At 47.3% G+C, this 21,864-nt stretch overlaps 1 protein-coding gene across 38 annotated transcripts in view; it reads right to left on the reverse strand.

The window, feature by feature from the left end:
* FAN1 (FANCD2 and FANCI associated nuclease 1) overlaps positions 1-21,864 on the reverse strand; it is a 48,130-nt gene that overhangs the window by 16,244 nt on the left and 10,022 nt on the right. For 9 of the 38 annotated variants that reach the window (XM_084976386.1, XM_084976391.1, XM_084976350.1 and 6 more), the window contains 9 exons: positions 19,589-19,822; positions 11,855-11,986; positions 9,999-10,107; positions 8,920-9,039; positions 6,062-6,226; positions 5,455-5,602; positions 2,992-3,095; positions 2,286-2,480; positions 1,594-1,722 (listed from right to left, as the gene is read on the reverse strand). In XM_084976386.1, the coding sequence (XP_084832512.1) occupies positions 1,594-1,722; positions 2,286-2,480; positions 2,992-3,095; positions 5,455-5,602; positions 6,062-6,226; positions 8,920-9,039; positions 9,999-10,107; positions 11,855-11,986; positions 19,589-19,822 (1,336 nt within the window). Of the gene's footprint in view, positions 1-1,593; positions 1,723-2,205; positions 2,481-2,970; positions 3,096-5,454; positions 5,603-6,061; positions 6,227-8,919; positions 9,040-9,998; positions 10,108-11,854; positions 11,987-19,588; positions 19,823-20,627; positions 20,725-21,864 lie in introns of those variants that run through there. The other 29 variants (XM_084976329.1, XM_021098755.2, XM_084976367.1 and 26 more) reach the window with 9 other exon arrangements.

Consider the following 21,864-nt stretch of genomic DNA (forward strand, 5'->3'; position numbering starts at 1 on the left):
AAACAACCTAAATGTCCATCAACAGATGAATGGATTAAGATGTGGTACATATACACAATGGAATATTACTCAGCCATTAAAAAGAACAAAGGAGTTCCCGTCGTGGCTCAGTGGTTAATGAATCCAACTAGGAACCATGAGGTTGCGGGTTCGGTCCCTGCCCTTGCTCAGTGGGTTGACGATCCAGCGTTGCCATGAGCTGTAGTGTAGGTTGCAGACGCAGCTCAGATCCAGCATTGCTGTGGCTCTGGCGTAGGCCGGTGGCTGCAACTCCGATTCAACCCTTAGCCTGGGAACCTCCATATGCTGCGGGAGCGGCCCAAGAAATAGCAAAAAAAGACAAAAAAAATAAATAAAAAGAACAAAATACTGCCATTTGCAGCAACATGGAGGAATTAAAGACTCTCATACTAAGTAAGTCACAGAGAAAAACAAACACCATATGATATCTCTTATATCTGGAATCTAATATATGGCACAAATGGACCTATCTCCCAAAAAGAAGCAAACTCATGGACATGGAGAACAGACTTGTGGTTGCCGAGGTAGAGGGGAATGGAGTGGGATGGACTGGAAGTTTAGGGTTAGTAGATACAAACTATTGCATTTGGAGTGGATAAGCAATGAGATCCTGCTGTATAGCACGAGGAACTCTATCTAATCCTTGTGATGGAACATGATAGAGGATAATGTGAAAAAAATTATGTATGTACAAAACATGTATAATTGGGTCAATTTGCTGTACAGCAGACATTGACAGAACACTGTAAATCAACTATAATAAAAAAAGTTAACAGAAAAGAGATATGGTACATTTTTTAAAAATAACAGTAAGAGTTCTAGTAGTTAATGAACCCCATTAGTATCATGAAGATGCGGATTCAATCCCTGGCCTCAGTGGGCTAAGGATCTGGCGTTGCCACGAGCTGTGGTATAGGTGGCAGACACGGCTTAGATCCTGTGTTGCTATGGCTGTGGCATAGGCCAGCAGCTGTAGCTCCGATTTGACCCCTAGCCTGTGAACTTGTGTATGCTGCAAACGCAGCCCTAAAAAAAAAAAAAAAAAAAAAAAGAAAGACTCTATTTAGATCATGAAAAGTCACAAACTGGATGAAATATATCTAACAAAGGACTTGTACCAGAGTTTTTCTTAACCTCAAAACTCAACAGTGAAAAAACAACCAGCCTATAATGGGCAGCTGGGTAAGACCAGGGTGTAGCAAGGGAGGCACCCAGCCTACAACATGTAGGAAGGTGCTCGCTCTCAGGGAGCTTAGGAAATAGCTCCCACCCACCCTGGTCTCCTGGTGTTCACACCTAAAGGACCCCCACCCTTTGAGTGTGGGCTGGACCTAGTGCCAGCAAAAATGATGGGATGTCATTGCCAAGATCAGCTGATAAGACGCTGACACTCTGGCTTGCCCCACTCACCTCCCTGGATGAAATGAGCTGCCTGGCAGCCACCAAAGAACCCTAGCCCTTGGTCCAGCAGCTCTCAAGGGACTCAACTTTGTCAACTGTGCAGGACATGCCTAGGCTGGGCCTTCAAGTTGATCATGAAAGTACAAATATGTCCATTCTGACTCAACTGACCTTAAAGCGATGGTTTTGAGAGTTCCACACCACCAGGTCAGGGAGGCCCCCTCGGCAGTGCCGGAAGTCCACAGCCAGGCGCCGGCACACCCCACTAAGGACAGGGCCCCCCAGGCAGGAAACAAGATCCTGAACAGGAGACACGGGGACAGTCAGCCCTTTCTTCGTGACAGAGACCCTGAAGCCCCAGCCAGTGATCATAAGACACAAGAACCCGCTGTGTCCTTCAACAGAGGAGTAGAGGGACACCAAGTACCCTTCTGCTGCCTATGTTGGGACTCCAGAACCAGTGGCTAAAATGTCTGCTGGTGAGCTCAGGGAAGCCAGTTTTCCATGGATTGCTTAGTACCAGGCTTCGGCCCAGTGGGGTCATCCCAGGGAGGAGCCAAGGAAGAGGGAATTTGGGGTCAGCACTCAGGAATATGACAGAGATGACTTGCATGAGCCAGTGATCACAGGGACCATGATGGTGTCCTCCCTCCAGAGGCCACAGGACAGGCAAGGGACGCTGTCAAATAAATGGGCAGAAGGCCTAAAGGGCTTATTCATGCTTGTCAACTGTTCTTTCAATAACAGAGACAGGTGGACTGGGTTCCACACACACCCCCATACCTGTGGTGGCGGCGGTGGGAGGTTATAGTTGCCAAAAAGACAGGGAGCATTGAGAAAATACTCTGCCTGTAGAATTTCACCTGAGCTTGCTGAAGAGAAGCAAAGCGCTCCCAGCTGACGACGGAGGCCACCCTGCCTTCCTGGGCCTGCCAGGTGGCTGCCACCCAGGCCCGCAAGCTCTCCACAGAGGCACTGTGAATCTGCTGCAGCCTGGCCTCGATGGCCAGCGCCCTGCTCTCGAAGAAGCTGTCCGTGCACAGGTCCAGCGGGAACGCCTACATACAGGGAAAATACACTCTCATGCCACAGCTGGGGAGGCCGGATACAGCAGAACAGTCAATACCCATCGAATTTGGAAATGCCAATTTGAGTAAGTTGATGCATTCTTTTTTCTCAAAAGATATGTATGAACTAGCTAAGTAATCTGATATAAAGGCAACTCATTACACTGGGTTTTTAGGGTAAAAATTTGCAAAAAGAGCTTTTAGTTTAAACTGGTAGAACTCCTGGCAGGCACATGTGAAGCTAAGGAAACTCACACTGAAAGTTTCAAGTACAATGATTACAGCAACACAGCCTTGAAGTTTAAAACTTAACATACTTACATTTTAAATTCCTTGAATTAGATTTTTAAAATTAAAAGCTATTCTTCTGGAACCAGCACCATGATCCAAAAGACTATAACCAAAGGCAGGTTTCTGATAGCTACAGACACAGGTCACACAGGTAGGTGGGAATCAGGAAAGCACAGAAGCCTCTGCTCACCTGAAAGCATGCTGTGATTACCTGGTAGGCATTTCTGAAGACGTCGGGAATCCCATCCATGAAGATTATGTCCCACAGTAGGAGGCCATACAGCGTGCTAAAGGTGGACCCCTCCCCATGAATCCCTAAGACAAAGTCACACATACAGAAGAAGAATCAATGTTTTCTGTTTGGGGAAGTTTTTTCTGGCCAAGTCTCCAGCATATGGAAGTTCCCAGGCCATGGACTGAACCCTCGCCACAGCAGTGACAACACTGGATACTTAACCCACTAGGCCACCCAGGGAACTCCTGTTTTCTGTTTTTTAAAAACCACTCCCATATCCTACTGCCTACTCAGTTTGAAGAAAATAACAAACATTTTAAATTCAAATGCAAATGTTGTTTTGGTGCCATACCTAGCTCATTTTTTTTTAACATTTTATTGTTTATATACGGAAGTCTTGTTTAAAGGCAAAAACCTTAGTAATCATGAGAAGTTCTCATGCACATCTCAGAGCAATGAAGTGAAAAAACCTAAGGAACATATTTAAAAATAAATAAAAGCATTATCAAAAAGATAGGACATAACAAATTGCTGGCGAGGATGTGAAGAAAATGGTTGTGCATTACTGGTGGCAATGTAAACTGGTACAGCCAGTGTGGAAAACAAGATGGAGGTCCCTCAAAAAATCAAAACTGGAACTATCATATATGATCAGCAATCCCACTTCTAAGAATATATTCAAAGGAAAGAAAAACACTAACTCCTGGAGTTTCCCTCATGGCTCAGCAGAAATGAACCCAACTGGTAACCATGAGGATGCGGGTTCAATCCCTGGCCTCGATCAGTGGGTGAAGGATCCAGCACTGCCGTGAGCTGTGGTGTGGGTGGCAGACACGGCTCGGATCCTATGCTGTGGTGGTTGTAGCACAGGCCAGCAGCCACAGCTCTGATTCAAGCCCTAGCCTGGGAACCTCCATATGGCAAGGGTGCAGCCCTAAAAAACAAGCAAGCAAGCAAGACGCTAACTCCAAAAGATACCCTCACCTTCATGTTCACTGAGCACTATTTACAAGAGCCAAGACACGAAAACAACCTAGGTATCCTTCAAGGGATGAATGGATAAAGAAGAGGTGGTACAGTGGAGTTCCCTTGTGGCTCAGTGGGTTAAGGATCTGTTGTTGTCACTGCTATAGCTTGGGTTGCTGCTGTGACTTGGGTTCAATCCCTGGCCCAGGAACTTCTACATGCCATGGGCACAGCCACAAAAGAAAGAAGGTGCAGTACATAAACAGAATAGAATATTATTCAGCCATGAAAAATGATGAAATCCTACTGTTTGCAACAACATGGATGGGCCTTGAAAGCATTATGCTAAATGGAGTAAGTCAGACAGAGAAAGACCTATGATCTCACTTGTACGTGGAATCTAAAAGAAAGTCAAACTCAGATGAAATTTGTGGTCATCAGAGGCAGGGCATTGGGGAACGGAAAGTGGAGAAAGGTGGTCAGGTAATCAAAAGGTATAAATCTCTAGTTATAGGATAAATAACTGGATGTAATATATTGTACAGCGTGGTGAGTACCGTTAACACTGCTGATGATACACACAAAGTTGTTAACAGAGTAAACCTAAGAGTTCCTGTCACAAGGAAAAAAACTTTTTTTTTGCATCTATATGACGATGGATGCTAACTAAACTTATTGTGGTAGTCAATCAATCAATCAATCAATGCAGATTCCCTCCTCAGGCTCTGGGGGTTTCAGTCTGGTGGGTCTAGGTACGCAGCCCTTGAGGTCTCTGTGGCAGGGGTCCCTTAGCCTCACTTGCAAAGGGCATCTAGGAAGGGATCTGACAGGGGAGGCCAGGCATCCGGGAGACCACGCCCTCTGGCCAGTCCATCCCCATTCACCTCATCCACCCAGCACTCCTCTGACTCAGCCTCAACAATGCACCTGGGGTTTCCAAGAGTCGAGGTTTTTTCTTAGAAATCTTCTACTTCAGAGACCACCTAGCTCCTCCTCACACCACATCCAGACCACAATGACCAGCAGGTGACCTCAGAGAGGCCAAGCTTGGGCCCCAAAGCCATCTGAGCATCAGAGCAGGGTCATCAGGGCCCAGGCCGAGCACACAGCCCCACCTCCCAGAGCAAACCCTCCTTGGTCCCTTGGCACGCAAGCTGGGAGGTGGCCATGTGGGTGCCATCCTCCCCACAACCCTCTCAATGAGCTGCAGCATCTCTCCAGCTGGTGGAGGGCTCTTCTGGTTGATGGGCCCCAGGAACCCCAGTTCCCCTGCAACTCTGGCCTGAGACACAAAGCATCTCATGGGTGGCTCAAAGAGCAAAGTCCCACTCACCCCTAAGGAGCTGCAGACCGTGTAGCACACACACGCCTGTGTACACACATACACAGCTCAGGGACAGGGCAAAGCAATGCCACCGCCCACTGACAACAAACTCTCCCACAGTCCTCCACAGCAGGAAAGTGCTATGTTACCTTGGTCGAAGCCACAGCGTCTATAGTGGGCCAGCGCCAGCTCCTCAACAGAGCACAGGACTGTGGCAGGGGTGGCTCCTCCAGCCTCCATTACGAAGACAGACTTGGCTATCCCATGCTGCGGGCACAGCCGGCCCGTGATGGTCACCTGGGGCAGCAGCAGAACAGCCCTCAGCCTCCCAGTCCCTGCAAACCCACCAGGGTGCCCCACAGACACATGCTCACAGGCCCCCCACAAGGCCACCAGCCTCAGTGGAGTGTGAGGCCATGTGACCCACGCTCTGGTGCCTCTGAAGATGAGGATGGGTCTCCGCCCAGGCCTCAGGGAGCATGTAGCCCCCGAGCTGCTCTCCAGGGCCCCAACCAAGCTCCAAAGGCTGTGAGGTGCTGACCCAGGAGCTGACAGGATCACGACTCCACTTGGGAGCAGAGCAGCCCCGGTGGCCCAGCCCCTGAAGCAGGAGTGAGAACAGGGAGACACCAGGTCACTGCCACAAGCCATTGAGTTCTCTGAATCCACAAGGAAATGTACACTACAACCTGTGCTCAGGTCACATTCAAAAAAACCCACAAATGCACCCACAGGGCTCCACAAATATCTACTCACATGCTCAACGTCTTCCACAGTGATTTCTGGAAGGTGACGAAAGAGGTGTCGGTACTTCTGGCAGCTTGGAGACTCCCGCAGGCGCATGGCTCTCTGATACAGAGAGAGACGGTGGCCGGTCCTCACCTCTGGGTCCGAGAGCCCTGCCTCGATGCATCTGATGGCCTAGCAGAGAGAATGACCCTATCAGGACCCCTTTCCTTCATTTGACAGGAAGCCCCACCATTAATTCATCATTCGCTTTGCTAACTAGCCACAGCCAAAGCAGTCCCTACAGAGACAAGGAGACTCCCCTGGTTCTCAGGCTAATACTTTCAGATCACAAAGCATTGGCCCCAACCACAAACGTCAGAGAAACACAAGGTGGTCTTTCCATCCAATGGAACGTTGTTCAACCTTAAAAAGGAAGGTCATTCTGACACTTGTTGTAACAGAGATGAACCTCGAGGACGTTACGGTGAGTGGAATACGCAGACACAGAAGGAAAATATTACATGATTCCACTTACATGAGACACCTAGAACAGGCAAATTCAGAGAGACAGAAGTAGATAGAGGTGACCAGGGATCAGAGAAGGAGGGAACAGAAGTAACTGCTTAACAGGTGCAGAGTCTACTTGGAGGATGAAAAAACTGTAATGCTTGGAGTTCCCATTGTGGCTCAGTAGTTAATGAATCCGACTAGGAACCAAGAGGTTGTGAGTTCGATCCCTGGCCTTGCTCAGTAGGTTAAGGATCCGGTGCTGCCATGAGCTGTGGTGTAGGTTGCAAATGCAGCTCAGATCCCGAGTTGCTGTGGCTCTTGAGAAGGCCAGTGGCTACAGCTCCGATTCGACCCCTAGCCTGGGAATCTCCATATGCCACGGCAGCAGCCCAAGAAATAGGAAAAAGACAAAAAAAATTTTTAAAAAAAACAATTCTAATGCTTGAACAAGCCCATGCGGAAGGCTGACCCTTGAACAACATGGGTCTGAACTGCTCAGGTCCACTTACACATACATTTCTTTCAATAAATACTACGACACTACACAATCCACAGTTGGTTGACTCTGCAGACACAGACCCTCAGAAATGGGGGGCTGACTATAAAGTTACACACAGATTTTTGACTGTGTGTAGAGGGAGAGGTCGGTGCCTCTAACTCCCAGGGTTGTTCAAGGGTCAACTATAATTAATACCACTGAACTATCCACCTAGAGATGATTAAAACAGCGAGTCTTATTGTTATACATATTCACTATGAAAAAAGAAAAGTAGAGTCCCCTGGTGGCCTAGTGATTAAGGATTCATTGCTGTCACTGCTGTGGCTCAGGCTCAAGCCCTGGCCCAGGAACTTCCTTATAGCACAGGCACAGCCAAAAAAAATACATATGTATACATTAAAAAGTTTTTTAAAAGCCCTGAAAATCAGTGAAGATCAGGCCATTAGGATTAGAGTGGTCCAGAGGAATCAAGTAGAAAGACTGAGACCCTGTTGGAGTTCCCGTCGTGGCTCAGTGGTTAACGAATCCAACTAGGAACCATGAGGTTGCGGGTTCAATCCCTGGCCTTGCTCAGTGGGTTAATGATCCAGCGTTGCCGTGAGCTGTGGTGTAGGTCGCAGACATGGCTCGGATCCCGTGTTGCTGTGGCTGTGGCATAGGCCAGTGGCTACAGCTCCGATTCGATCCCTAGCCTGGGAACCTCCATATGCCACGAGAGCGGCCCAAGAAATGGCAAAAAGACCCAAAAAAATAAAAAAAGAAAGAATGAGACCCTGTTACCTGCTCTGTGGCCCCACAGGAGCCGGAGCCAGGGCTGGACACCTGCAGGCATAAGCTTCTATTGGGCTGGCAGGTACCCTCCCTGGAGACTGATTTAGAGCAGGAAAGGCATGGTGACAAATAATGAAGGTTATCAGCAAGGCCAAGAAGGTCTTTGGGAAAAGGTTAAAAAGAGCTAGGATTTTCCATCAATCTCAAAAATAATCTCTGTGAGCATGAGAATGCTCCTATCAGCACATCTACAAACGAGGGGAAAATGTGTAAACTCTCTGGAAACTTTGTTTCAAGGAAAGAGAGAGAGAGGCAGCCTGCATACACCCTCTGTCCACACTGGGGGGGTGGGGGGACCACCAATGGCCTCTCCTGCCCTGTCAGCCGGAATAAACACTAAGCAGGGAGCACAGGCCCGCCTCTCCCTGTGGGAAGTGCTAGAGGTGACGAGGCACCTTTCCATTTAAGGCAGCAAAGCCAGTGAGCCTCCTTCCACCACTCTGGTCCAATTTTCCAGGTCCATCACCTCGATTCACTTAACCTGCACCTGAAAATACAAAAGCTTCCAGAGCCATAGTGCCCTCCTTTCAACACAAAATGTGGGACTGGCAGGGAGGCAGGGACCACAGGCAGCCATACAGAGAGCCATTGCCACTGCCTAGGAGGCCCTGCCCTGCTGGCCACAGTGGCTGGCAACTTACAGCACCCTTCAACTCCCAGGACCCTGCCAGCGTGCACAGTGGAAGGAACCCCTTCCACCCATCTTTCTACCAGAAGGCCCCAGTCTCCAAAACAAAAAGTACCTGCCTGAATGCAAAGGCATCGAACTCTGCAGCTCCCTCAACTCAAACTTCATCCCTGAACCCAACACATCCCACTGCCCACCCAGCTGCTCACCCCTCAGAGAAAGGCCAGAGCCTCCTGGTCCCTCGGTCACCCCTGCACTTGCCCCTGCTACTTTTTCTGGGGTTGGAAGCACACAGACAAGGAAGGGTGTTAAGAAAGCAATGTTCTAACTAGATTTTTAAGGTATTTACAGTTTTCTGTATTTTTTAAATGTACACAGAACTGAAAAAAGGTGGCGGCATGACCAGCCACTGAATACCGGTTCCAGGCGCTTCAGGTGCTGGTGTAAGTTGAGAGCCAGGCGGTCCCACCACCGGCCTCTGCTGTCAGGACAATACACATTCTGAGACAAAAGGTTTTCAAGCTCCCTGACAGCTTCCTGTGGCAACAACAACAAAGGAAGCTCATTAGACTCCCATCCACCAAGAAAAGGTAATTGTACTGCATTGTCAATAAAATCCACAAGTATACAGCATTCCTTTTCATCCCAAAATAATGCCAAGGACCCAGCACTGACAGGAGGGACCCTGGGATGTCCCTTTGTCTCACAAGGCCCCTGGCCAGCTGGGGCGGAGGGGGTCTGTGACACCGCATGATGCTCATGGCAAACCAGGTCACCAGCACAGGCTACTGGGACCAGGCTCCAGGCAGGAGCACCAGCCAGGGCTGCAGGCACACCTGCTTCTGGGAACCCAGCCGGTCCCAGGGCCAAGGCTGTGAGGCATTGTGGGGAGGGGGCAGTAATGAGGGGGTCTTCATCCAGTCATTCCAGTTCAACAGGGAGACTTTCTGGTCCGGGTTTATTGGTCTCTCTTTATATTTGTCTTTTGTGGTTCATGTGTCTCTTGGAAGCATCTAATGATGCTCACTTATGCACTTCAGGGTTCAGATTCCCTGGAGCCAGTCCCAGGGATCCCAGGGGACCTGGGGACGGGGGTCAAGGAGCCCTGCTTTAGCACATCCTCTCTGTAAAGTACCAAGTGTCAACATGGTGAAGGCTAACTAGCAGTAGCACAATACTTAGTACAAGGGGGATATGACCCAGCTTCTCACTGTGAGGATAAAGTATCTCCAGACATTCCACGGCTGCTGCCACGGAGACAGGAGCACAGGCGAGGTCTCCACCTTGGGGGTTTCCAGAGGCCTCCCATGTCACACGTGGTTCTGAGGCACTCAGGCCTGGCTGCAGAGACCACCAGGGGCTCCCTGTGTTGATGCCACATGTCATCTCACAGCAAGGGGCACAGTGGTCAGCAGTGCCCACAGGACAGGAGAAGTCAAGAGCCTGGCAGCCCCTCCAGCCCATGACCGACACTTCAGTAAGGGCTGTGCACTCACCTCATACAGGTGAAGTCTCTGCAGTATTTCAACGGTCCGGGACAAAATCCTTGTATAAACCCACCCGACAGTAAAACACCGGAGAAAGGGTGGTAAATTCTCATGGTACCTGAAAGAAGAGGGATGCCAGCTGCTTAGTGGTTTGGTTTGTTTACTGTTGCCTCTCTCCTACATTAATCCAACCTCCTGGCTACATGCTCTTCTCTTTTCTCTTTCTTTTCTTTTTTTGTCTTTTTGTCCCTTTAGGGCAGCACCCACAGAATATGGAAGTTCCCAGGCTAGGGGAGCAATCAGAGCTATAGCTGCCGGCCTACGCCAGAGCCACAGCAATGCATGATTCAAGCCACGTCTGCGACCTAAACACAGCTCAATGAGCGAGGCCAGGGATCAAACCCGCATCCTCATGGATGCTAGTCAGGTTTGTTAACCACGAGCCATAACGGGAACTCCTCTTCTCTTTTCTTTTTTTCAACAAAGACAATTCTCTCTTAACTTTTTTTTTTTTTTTTTTTTTGTCTTTTGTCTTTTGTTGTTGTTGTTGTTGCTATTTCTTGGGCCGCTCCCGAGGCATATGGAGGTTCCCAGGCTAGGGGTCTAATGGGAGCTGTGGCCTATGCCAGAGCCACAGCAACGCGGGATCCGGGATCCGAGCCGCGTCTGCAACCTACACCACAGCTCACGGCAACGCCGGATCATTAACCCACTGAGCAAGGCCAGGGATCGAACCCGAAACCTCATGATTCCTAGTAGGATTCGTTAACCACTGCACCACGACGGGAACTCCCTCTTAACTTGTTTTAACTAGCTGTCTTGCTGTATGACCTGAGAAACACATTACCAAATTTACCTAAATCATCTTAAGAAAACCCTCCAACACACATGCACACCACAGGGTAACAGGTCTACACTGGCGACCTCATTTCTAGAAAGCCCTTTTTGTCTGGAATTTAAGAATAATTCCAGACAAAATACGGAATATTCAGTTATTTTTGTTTAAAAGTAAAGGCCATTTTCCTGACTATGGTTTTTTGTTTGTTTTTTCCTTTTATGGCCACACCTGCTGCATGTGGAAGCTCCTGGGGTCAAATCATAGCTGAAGCTGTGGTCTACACACAGCCACAGTTAACACTGGATCTGAACCACATCTGTGACCTACGCCACAGCCTGTGGCAAGGCCAGATTCTGAACTCACTGAGCAAGGCCAGGGATCGAACCCGCATTCTCACAGATATTATGTCGGGTTCTTTACCCACTGAGCCACAGTGGGAACTCCCTGGCTATGGTTTTTAAGTCCGTATTATTTGCGTACGGTCCTCAATGTTTTTTGAAAGAGACATTTTTTCTCAACATTATGTAACAAAAAAGCGAAAACTTTAACTATTCAGGATATGTTTAACATTTATTAAACCAAAAAGATAAAGGATCATGTGCTGTGTACTTGAACTTTTGAAGTAAATGTTCGATTTCATGTTCCTTTGCAGAATAACACCTGCTTGGATTTCCCCCAAAGAACAGTCCTGACCCAAGCCCCACACTTGTCCCACAGCCAAGTTTCCCCAATGTTTAAACTCAGTTCACCAGCACCCAGAGAAGCCCACACCCCCCAGGCAGCAAGCTAAAACAGGCTTGGTTTACTGGATCCTCTGCTGTACAGGGACCGAGTTACATATAATTCACCTCAAACCTTCAGACACTCATTTCTATTTCACCCAACACTTTGGCTCCATGCAGAGCAAGTAGAAAATTCCACTCTACTGCTGGTTTCCCAAAGAACAAAAGGAGCATGTACTTCACTAAGAAAATAACCTTAAGTGGTTAGAGCAACTTGGTCAAACAGTAAACTTTGAGATCCTCACCTCAAGGAAGGGTGGTCTTTCAGTCTGTCCCAATCCCGTTTTGCACACTCAGAGAGCGCCCTGGCTTCCTCCCAGGCCCCATTGGCCATTGCCGCGGAGATGTCACTCAGCATGTGTGTGGCTGCTGCATATCTGTGGGGAAACACCACTCGAGCTTCAAATGTGAACAAGCACTGACATAAAAAAGTCTACATCCTACCTACCATATCTAATTCTGAAGAGTAAAAGCGTACTTTTGAAAATATAAGGGTTACATTCTATTTCAGTAATGATTTCATGTATTACTCCACAGGAGAAGCCTAGGAGAATTCATACAGGCTACCCAATTAGAAAGATGAAAACAGCAGTTTCCTGGTGGTGCAGGAGGTCAAGGATCCAGCATTGTCACTGCAGGGGCTCAGGTCACTTCTGTGGCCTGGGTTCAACCCTTGGCCCGAGAATTTTCACATGCCACAAGAGTGGCTTAAAAAAAAAGATGAGGAGTTCCCGTCGTGGCGCAGTGGTTAACGAATCCAACTAGGAACCATGAGGTTGCGGGTTCGGTCCCTGCCCTTGCTCAGTGGGTTAACGATCCGGCGTTGCTGTGAGCTGTGGTGTAGGTTGCAGACGCGGCTCGGATCCCGGATCCCGCGTTGCTGTGGCTCTGGCATAGGCCGGTGGCTACAGCTCTGATTGGACCCCTAGCCTGGGAACCTCCATATGCCTCGGGAGCGGCCCAAGAAATAGCAACAACAACAACAACAACAACAAAAACAAATCTCAAAACAAACAAACAAAAAAAGAAAACATTCACACCACACTATATGTAACATGTCCCATTACACAAATATAATACTGATCAGCTCACCATTTCCAATTTTTGGGGCTCATTTGTTCATGCATTCACTCAACTATCTAGCAGCAACCATGTAAATAGGTAGCTGACTTCAGAATTATACAGAACTCTAGATTTGGTCATTTAACCATTAAGTCAGAAGTAGTCAGAGGGAAGCTGCCCAAGCTAAAGGAATTATTTGGGATTTTCAAAAATAACTTCAGGGACACTCTTTGGGAGATGGCAATGCTAAAATGTTATGAACCCACTTAACTGAAGAAAGACAACTTCTTAAGAGTTCCCTGGTGTCCTAGTGGTTAGGGACCTGGCATTGTCACTGGTGTGGCTCAGGTCACTGCTGTGGCAGGGTTTGACTCCAGGCCCAAGAACTTCTGCATTCCACGGGCTTGGCCAAAAAAAAATTAAAAAGACGACTTCTCACTGCTTTAGATACCAAAACAAAGACATCTGCCCAGTCAACTCTGTAACACTTGAAGTACACAGTTATTGTGTTCTGGACTCACACCTAAAAGAAAAGCATGCACCAGCAATGTGTGCAAATACTATCAAATAGGAATAGAAGAAATATTTTCTAAATATAAAAATCTGCTCATGAATTCTTCAATCTTATTTTCTTATAATATGTGATGCACAATTCTAAGGTTATCAGAAAAGAGAAACTAGGAGTGGGTGCTGGGAGGCTGGCCCACCTCTAGGAGCCCAGCCCACCCCACACACCCCACAGCCTGAACCAAGCCCAACCTTCAAGTTGAGCCCAGATGGCTCTTTTTTTCTTTTTTTAGTTGATTTACAATGTTCTGTCAATTTATGTTGTACAGCAAAGTGACCCAGTATATATACATGCACACGCACATGCACGCACACGCGCACACACACACACACACTTTTTCTCACATTATCCTCCATCCTGTTCCATCACAAGCGACTATAGATCCCTGTGCTATACAGCAGGATTTCATTGCTTATCCACTCCAAATGCAATAGTTTGCATCTACCAACACCAAACTCCTAGTCCCTCCCACTCCCACCCCCTCCCCCTTGGCAACAAGTCTGTTCTCCATGTCCATGAATTTGCTTCTTTTCTGTAGATAGGCTCATTTGTGCTGCATATTAGATTCCAGATATAAGTGATCAGGTGGCTCTTCTCACTCTGGGCTGAGACGGATGGAGGATTCCTTCCCACCGCTGCCTCCAAATCATTCTTCCCTCCTTGAAAGACCCATCCTCCAACACCCACACCTCCTCACAGCACCCACAGCCTCCCGTCACCTCTGCTCCGTCTCCTGCCATGACAGCTGTGACTTCAGCACTGTCCACCTCCCACCAAGAGCCCAATTCTCCACCTTCCTTCTACCACTCAAACATCCGAAACCACTCAGACCCTCTGTCCCCATGAACAGCACCACCCTCAAGATCCTAACCTCCAGTGACCCCTCCAAACCCACCTTCGCCAAGACCCTCCCTACGGCACAGCCCGGCCCCTGCTGCGAAGTCTGCCCAGCCACGAGTGTCTCCCCGCCTGTGGGATCACGACCCCGCCCAGATCATGAAGATGACCACAGGACTGCTCAGCTTAGGCTCACACCTTGGCCCAGCTCACTCCTGGAAGCTTCCTCCTCAGACACGCCCAGGGGACAGGATGGAGGCACAAGAGGCCCCCCGACCCATGGCAGCCTCAGCCCTGCCCACACCCCACCCTCCTGCTGGGGTCTCATATCCCAGGACCCCCTCCTCCTCCACCATCAGCCTCTCCTTTTCTATGGGTTTATCAGGATGTGTGCATGAACATCTCCTACCTTTAAATTACAGGGACACAAAGGCCCTGCCTGCACAGGCCCCTACAGGAGGAGCTCTCCTCTGATACTCCTAAGTACTGACTTCCCAAGAGCTGACCCTACCGCACTGCCCCAGTCCCCCCGCCCACATCCCCACATGGCTTCTATGGTCCATCACCCATCCCCATAGCCCCGTGCCCAGGACACCATCACACACATCCCACTGGACCTAAGAGTCCTTTTCCCACCAGCTTCCTGGAATATGAGCCAACTGCAGACACATGACACCTTGTCCTGAGAGTTTTCTTCTCCAGGTCTGCCCCCCACATGCACTCAATTCCCTCCTGCCCTCCCAGCAGCTCCTTTCACTGCCTGACCTCTAGGTGCTGGCTGCCAAGCTCCTTCTTTCTCTCTCCCTTGGGGACACCATTCTGCCCTGGGCTTCAAACCCCAGCCCTGTGCCCAGGCTCATCCTCCACAGCTGTGCTGTCCTAGGTCCTGACTGCACCCAGTGCCACACATGACAGACGCAGGGGCATGGCCAGGGGCATTGCCAGCCCTCCACCTTCTCCCTCCCAATCTCGTCTCATCTGACGGTACCACCACCAATGGTCAAAACCCCAGAGCCATCTTCAACTTACTGCTTCCCTCTCCCCATACCTAATCACGACCATAATCTAATCACAATCATACTCACGTCTCTGCTCCAAAGCATCTCCAAAGCACCTCCCTCCAGGGCCTGCCACCAAGACCTTCACCTGGACCCTGAGGATAAACGCTGAGGCTTCTCTTCAGCTGTCCCTCACCCTCTATTCCACAGGATGCTTCTGCAAAATGTGAAACAAACCCCTCTCCTGCCCAAACCCCTCCCTTAGCTTCCCCACTCTCAGAGTATGACTCAGGCCTCACAGGGCTTGGTGGCTGAGCACTCCGAGCTGCCTTCTTGTGTAACCTCCCTCCGCACTGCCCAAGCACTCCGGCCAGAGGTCTGCTGTGCACATGCACCCACAGAACCTGAATAGGTACCCAGATCTCTGCAGGGTCAGCTCCTGCTCATTCTCAAGCCTCAATTCCATGTCACCATCCAGGAATACTCTCTGCCTCACACTCTATCTAAAGCCTGCCCCTCAGTTATCATATTATTCTGCTTTCTTTTCTATCTCCCGTAGTAAAACACAAGCCCACAGCAGCAAAGACCCTATCTGTTCACACTGCGACTCCATCACCTGGGCACATAAGAGGTACCCAGCACTCAATCCATGGACACTAAATAAATGAGAGGAAAGAAAAGATCAATTATTTCAAGTACTAAAGTGACCAGAAAGGTTTCTCAGGCAAGGTGTCATGTTACAGATGTTGTACAAGCACCCTTCCTAAAGTCGGGTAAAGCCAGTTTCATTTACATGCTAAGGCACTTTGCATAACAAAAAGTTTTGTTTTGTTTTATTTTAATCACTGCATCTGAGGCATATGGAAGTTCCTGGGCTAGGGGTCCAATCAGAACTGTAGCTGAGGCCTATGCCACAGCCAAAGCAACACCGGATCTGAGTCTACATCTGAGACCTATGCCGTAGCTTGCAGTATCGCCAGATTTTTTAACTCACTGAGCAAGGCCAGGGATCAAACCCACATCCTCACAGACATTATGTCGGGTTCTTAACCCAGTGAGCCAAAACGGGAATTCCAGTTATTTTTAATATTTATAGGATACCTACTTTCTACTTTAATTTTTATTTTTTATTTTTTTATCTTTTGTCTGCACCCATGGCATATGGAGGTTCCCAGGCTAGGAGTCTAATCAGAGCCACAGCAGCCAGCCTATGCCAGAGCCACAGCAACGCCATATCTGAGCCACGTCTACAACCTACACCACGGCTCACAGAAACACCGGATCCTTAACCCACTGAGTGAGGCCAGGGATTGAACCCGCAACCTCATGGTTCCTAGTCAGATTCACTTCTGCTGAGCCACAACTCCCTTTTATTTTTATTTATTTATTTTTTTATTTTTTTATCTCCTACTTTCTGAAAAGAATATGTGATAGTTTATTTTTTCTCCCTACCCTCCACATTTTTTAACTTAACGGTGGTTTTGTTGATCACAGAACTAAAAAGCAATTTCCCAAGATTTTGGGTCTCTGAGCACGAGCTACCCATTATCCTTGTTTGGCCATGCAATAACTCTTTCTATGTTCCAAAAAAAGTAATCTCCCCTAGATACACAGTAATAATGATAATTAAAATACAAAGACATACTAAGCAATCCCCACATGCCAGGCTCTAGGCACTTTACATGTATCAGTACAAATCTGTGGGAATATACTACTATTCTCCCCATTTTACAGATGAGGAAATGGAGGCACAGAGAAGTTTCGTGGTTCATTAATACAGAGAGCCTGGAACTTAGCTTCAGAGTTCTCACAAAACTGAACAGCAAAAAGTCATTGAAAACAAAAGGTAAAAGGATATGAGACAACTGAAACCAGAGTCAGGGGAAATATTCTTTTTTCTTTTTTTTTTGTTTTTTTTTTTAACTTTTAGGGCCACACCTGCAACACGTGGAAGTTCCCAGGGTGGAGTTGGAGCTACAACTGCAGGCCTACACCACAGCCACAGCAATGTCAGATCCAAGTCTCATCTGTGACCTACACCACAGCTCATGGCAACACCAGATCCTTAAAAAGGGCCAGGGATTGAACCCACATCTGCATAGATACTAGTCGGGTTTGTTACCACAACAGGAACTCCAGAGGAAATATTCTCATTAAAAGATTTTTTTTTTTTTTTGATTGTTAGGGCCATACCCGAGGCATATGGAGGTTCCCAAGCTAGGGGTTGAATGGGAGCTGTAGCCACCAGCCTACAATCACAGTCAAAGCAACACCAGATCTGAGCCACATCTGCGACCCACAGCTCACAGCAAAACGGGATCCTTTAACCACTGAGTGAGGCCAGGGATCAAACCTGCGTCCTCGTGGATGCTAGTCAGATTTGTTTCCGATGAGCCATGACAGGAACTCCCTTATTAGAAGATTTGACTTAAAAGTTATTCCAACTGGACACAAATAAGATACTGAATTTGTGACATGCCAAATTTCCTGTGCCAGTGATCAAATCCATACCACAGCAGTGACAATGCTGGTTATTTAACCTGCTAGGCCACCAAGAAACTCCCTTGAAAACTAAGGCAAAATGGGCTAACATCAGTTTATACTGACCCTGCTTTGAGTCAACAATTTCAATAACCTGCTGTTTTGTCTTTTTTTTTTGTCTTTTTGCTATTTCTTTGGGCCGCTCCCATGGCATATGGAGGTTCCCAGGCTAGGGGTCTAATCGGAGCTGTAGCCGCCAGCCTACACCAGAGCCACAGCAACGCGGGATCCGAGCCGCGTCTGCAACCTACACCACAGCTCACGGTAACGCCGGATCGTTAACCCACTGAGCAAGCACAGGGACCGAACCCGCAACCTCATGGTTCCTAGTCGGATTCGCTAACCACTGCGCCTCAACGGGAACTCCCTGTTTTGTCTTTTTAAATGGCTACACCTGTGGCATATGGAAGCTCCCGGGCCAGGGATTGAATCTGAGCCACAGCTGCAACCTACACCTCAGCTTGGCAATGCTGGACCCTTTAACCCACTGCCAGGGCAGGGATCTAACCCACGCCTCTGCAGCAACCCAAGCTGCTACAGTCAGATTCTTAACCCATGCACCAACAGCGGCAACTCCTCAATAACTTACTTTTGAAAGTACATGCTAGAAAACAACTAAATGACTTTCCTAAAATCAAATAATTTCAGTTAAATTTGAGTCATAAACCTTAAATCAAGAATCAAGAGTGACATTTTAGGACATCCAAATTAATTTTTCTTATTAAAGATTTTCTTTAGGAGGGAGTTCCCGTCATGGTGCAGCAGAAACGAATCCAACTAGTAACCATGAGGTTTCAGGTTCGATCCCTGGCCTTGCTCAGTGGGTTAAAGATCTGGCGTTGCCGTGAGCTGTGGTGTAGGTCGCAGCCGTGGCTCGGATCTGGCGTTGCTGTGGCTGTGGTGTAGGCTGGCAGCAACAGCTCCAATTAGACCCCTGGCCTGGGAACCTCCATATGCTGCAGGTGCAAACCTAAAAAGACAAGACAAAAAAAAAAAAAAAAAAAAAAATTCTTCAAGAAATTCAAGGTTTGTTTTTTTTTTCTGCATGATCTACTCCGTTTTTTATCAAAATTTACCTTTGCCAGTCAAACTAAATGTTCACTAAATCCGTGCACCAAAATACATTAGAGAAAATTTCCAGTATCTTGTATACTGGTGTACAGTACACAAGTCAGTACTGAGAAATAAAATACTGCCTGCCATACCACTACACAAAGGATGTCACAGTCATCAGTGACTGCTGCTGCCCAATGGTGGGCCCATCTATCTATTTTTTGGTGGCATGCTGAAGTTCCTGGGCCAGGGCTCAAACCCATACCATAGCAGCGAGCCAGGCTACTGCAATGACAATGCCAGATACCTGCCCCGCTGTGCCACACGGGAACTCCCAACAGGGATATTTTGATGTTGTGACTACCTGCCCTTTGTTGCAAAACTCTTATATGTCCTAACTCCCCTTTCACCCCCTTTCACAGTCTTCTTGGGGTTATTTGAGATACTGCCTCCTAGGCTTAAGTCCTAAGAAAGTCTGCCAAATAAAACATAACTCTCAACTTTCAGGTTGTGCATTTTTTTTTTCAGTCAACTGTATTAGCTTTATTTGAAGCACTATTGCTAGGAAACACTCACCTCCAGCCTTGCTCATGCCAAAAACATACTCACAGGCAGGTCTGTACAAATGTCTATATTTAAAAAATGCTCTCTGCCTAAGCTATTTGGAAACATAAATCAGGGAAAAATTTTGTAGCTCCAACTCAAAACTCATTAGACTTAGCAACCTTAATCTAAACAGGTTCTTCTTAGAGTCCCGGAAATGTATATAAGTGAAGCAGAAAGATTAACAAAAAACAGAAACTACAAAAACTATTTTGGCTCTGAACTCATGTTTCTATTGTGACGGCAAAAAATAATAATAAAGTCTGCTACACAAATTTAAAAATACATAGACTTTATAGTGAAAAACATGATCTTACCTGATAAGATCATCTCTATCTTGGAAGATCTGGGTTTTCCGATTGATGGTGTACCTGGGAAACTCCATGCGGCCAAGGTTGACTAGCAGGACAGTAGAAAGCTGGCCCTGACCGCCACAGGCAGCCTCCTCATCTTCCACGGAATCAGTCAATGAAAACAGCAGCAGGATCCGGGAAAACACAGCCCGAGGGCCTCTACAGACTCTCAGCGACTGTCCAGCCAAATCTTTAGCTCTGAAAAGTACGTAATGTGGAAATAACTTCCTAGTTTATAGGCATTTGGAGGTCAGATTTCACAAACTATTTAAAGCTAAACAGCATTCATTATTTTAAGCCTGAAGTAAATCTACCCCTACAGCTGTGTGACGTTAAAGCATTTCTTAACCTCTCTGGGGCTCAGAGCCACACCTAGCAACACAGTTAGGATAAAACAGAATTACATCTGAAATGATTTCATGCACTGCTTGCCTCAATAAAAGAGGACAGGATTTACACTGTTCCTGAACATGGAAATACCAGGAAAACTCATAAAAGTACTACCTATTTGACATCAGCAATTCTCAATTCTTGACTCCAGCGACAATTTAAATAACAGGTCTTTATTTTAAATGTCATCATCAAAGGCTCTTGATAAGGAGGCATGTTAAGACCAGGGTCCTCTGGCTGTAACAACTTGGATACTACACACAGCAGGGTTTCACTGTTGACATCTGGGCCACATAATTCTCTCCTAGGGGCTGGGCTGGGGGTGGTGCCAACCCTGTACATGATAGGGTGCTCAGCAGAAACTCTGGACTCCACTCACTAAATGCCATGGCAACCCCTACCCATCTTGGTCATCCAGACGATGCCAGGTGCCCCCCTGGAGGGCAAAATCACCCCCAGTTGAGAGCCACTGGCCCAGTGGAAGACCTCACTCTTTCCTATTATCCTAGAAGCTGTAAAGTGAAAAGCAGCGCTGCATCCCTTGCCATAAAGAGCAGTGCTGCCATCAGAGCCGTGAGGGCACAGGGTAGGATTCCCAGCTCACCCCATCTACCTGAGGACTATGCATCTACACTGACGGATAAAAAGCATCCTCTTCCTCCTTCTCCATGCAGAACCCCAAGGATGTCCCAGTGGACCGAGATTCCAAGCTGCAAAAGGAAGCATTAGACAAAATGCTCAGCCACTACCTACATCATCAAAAAAGTGTCGACAAAGAGGCTTTTCCTGTTTCCTCGTAACAGCAGAGGAGGATAACAGGTATTGCTCCCTATGGAGCTTTCAGAGACTCTGAGATTCCACTAATGAGCTCCACAACTTAATGAAGAAACAAAGTAAAATTTTAAAGGATGCTCTCTATCAACAGACAAATTAATAAAGGAGATGTGATGTACATATATATAAAATGGTGGCACTGCTCTCTATGACCAGTGATACAGCACTGCTTTTCACTTAACAGCTTCTGGGATGATAGGAAAATGTGAGGTCTTCCACTGGGCCAGTGGCTCTCAGCTGCGGGTGATTTTGCCCTCCAGGGGACACTCAGCCATAAAAAAGAATGAAATGTTTGCCATCTGCAACAACATGGATGGATCTAGAGATTATTATGCTTATTGAAATAAGTCAGAGAAAGACAAATACTGTATGTTATCACTTAATATGGAATCTGAAAAATAAAACAGGGAGTTTCCTGGTGGCTCAGTGGACTAAGGATCCAGTGTTGTCATTGCTGTGGCTCAGGTCACTACTGTGGCATAAGTTCAATCCCTAACTCAGGAACTTCCACATGCTGCAGGCAAGGCCAAGTAGGTTTAAAAAAAAAAAGAAAAAAGTTTTTAACTTAAAAAAATAAAATAAAACAAATGTATATAACAAAACGGAAATAGACTAAGACACAGAAAACAAACTAGTGGTTCCCAGAGGGGAGCAAGAGGAAAGGAGGGGGATGATGGGGACTAAGAGGTATGAATTACTATGCATAAGATAGATACTGTACAAGAATATACTGCACAGCACAGGGAAATATAGCCATCATTTTGTAATGACTTCAAATGAAGTCTGATCTATAAAAATATTGAATCACTATGCTATACACCTGAAAGTAATATAATATTGTAGATGAACTATCCTGCAATAAAAAAAAAAACCTTAAAGGACAGTGTTTTGTTTGTTTGACTGCACCCATGGCATTCGTAAGTTCCAGGGCCAGGGATTGAACCCATGCCACAGCAACGACAATGCCAAATCTTTAATCCATTGTGCTACCTGGGAACTCCCAATAAACTTTTTTT

This window comes from Sus scrofa, chromosome 1 (assembly GCF_054392235.1).
Source record: "Sus scrofa isolate SSC_HxYL_T2T_F1_AM1 chromosome 1, Sscrofa_HxYL_maternal_Yorkshire_Landrace_v2.0, whole genome shotgun sequence".
Taxonomy (NCBI): Eukaryota; Metazoa; Chordata; class Mammalia; order Artiodactyla; family Suidae; genus Sus; species Sus scrofa.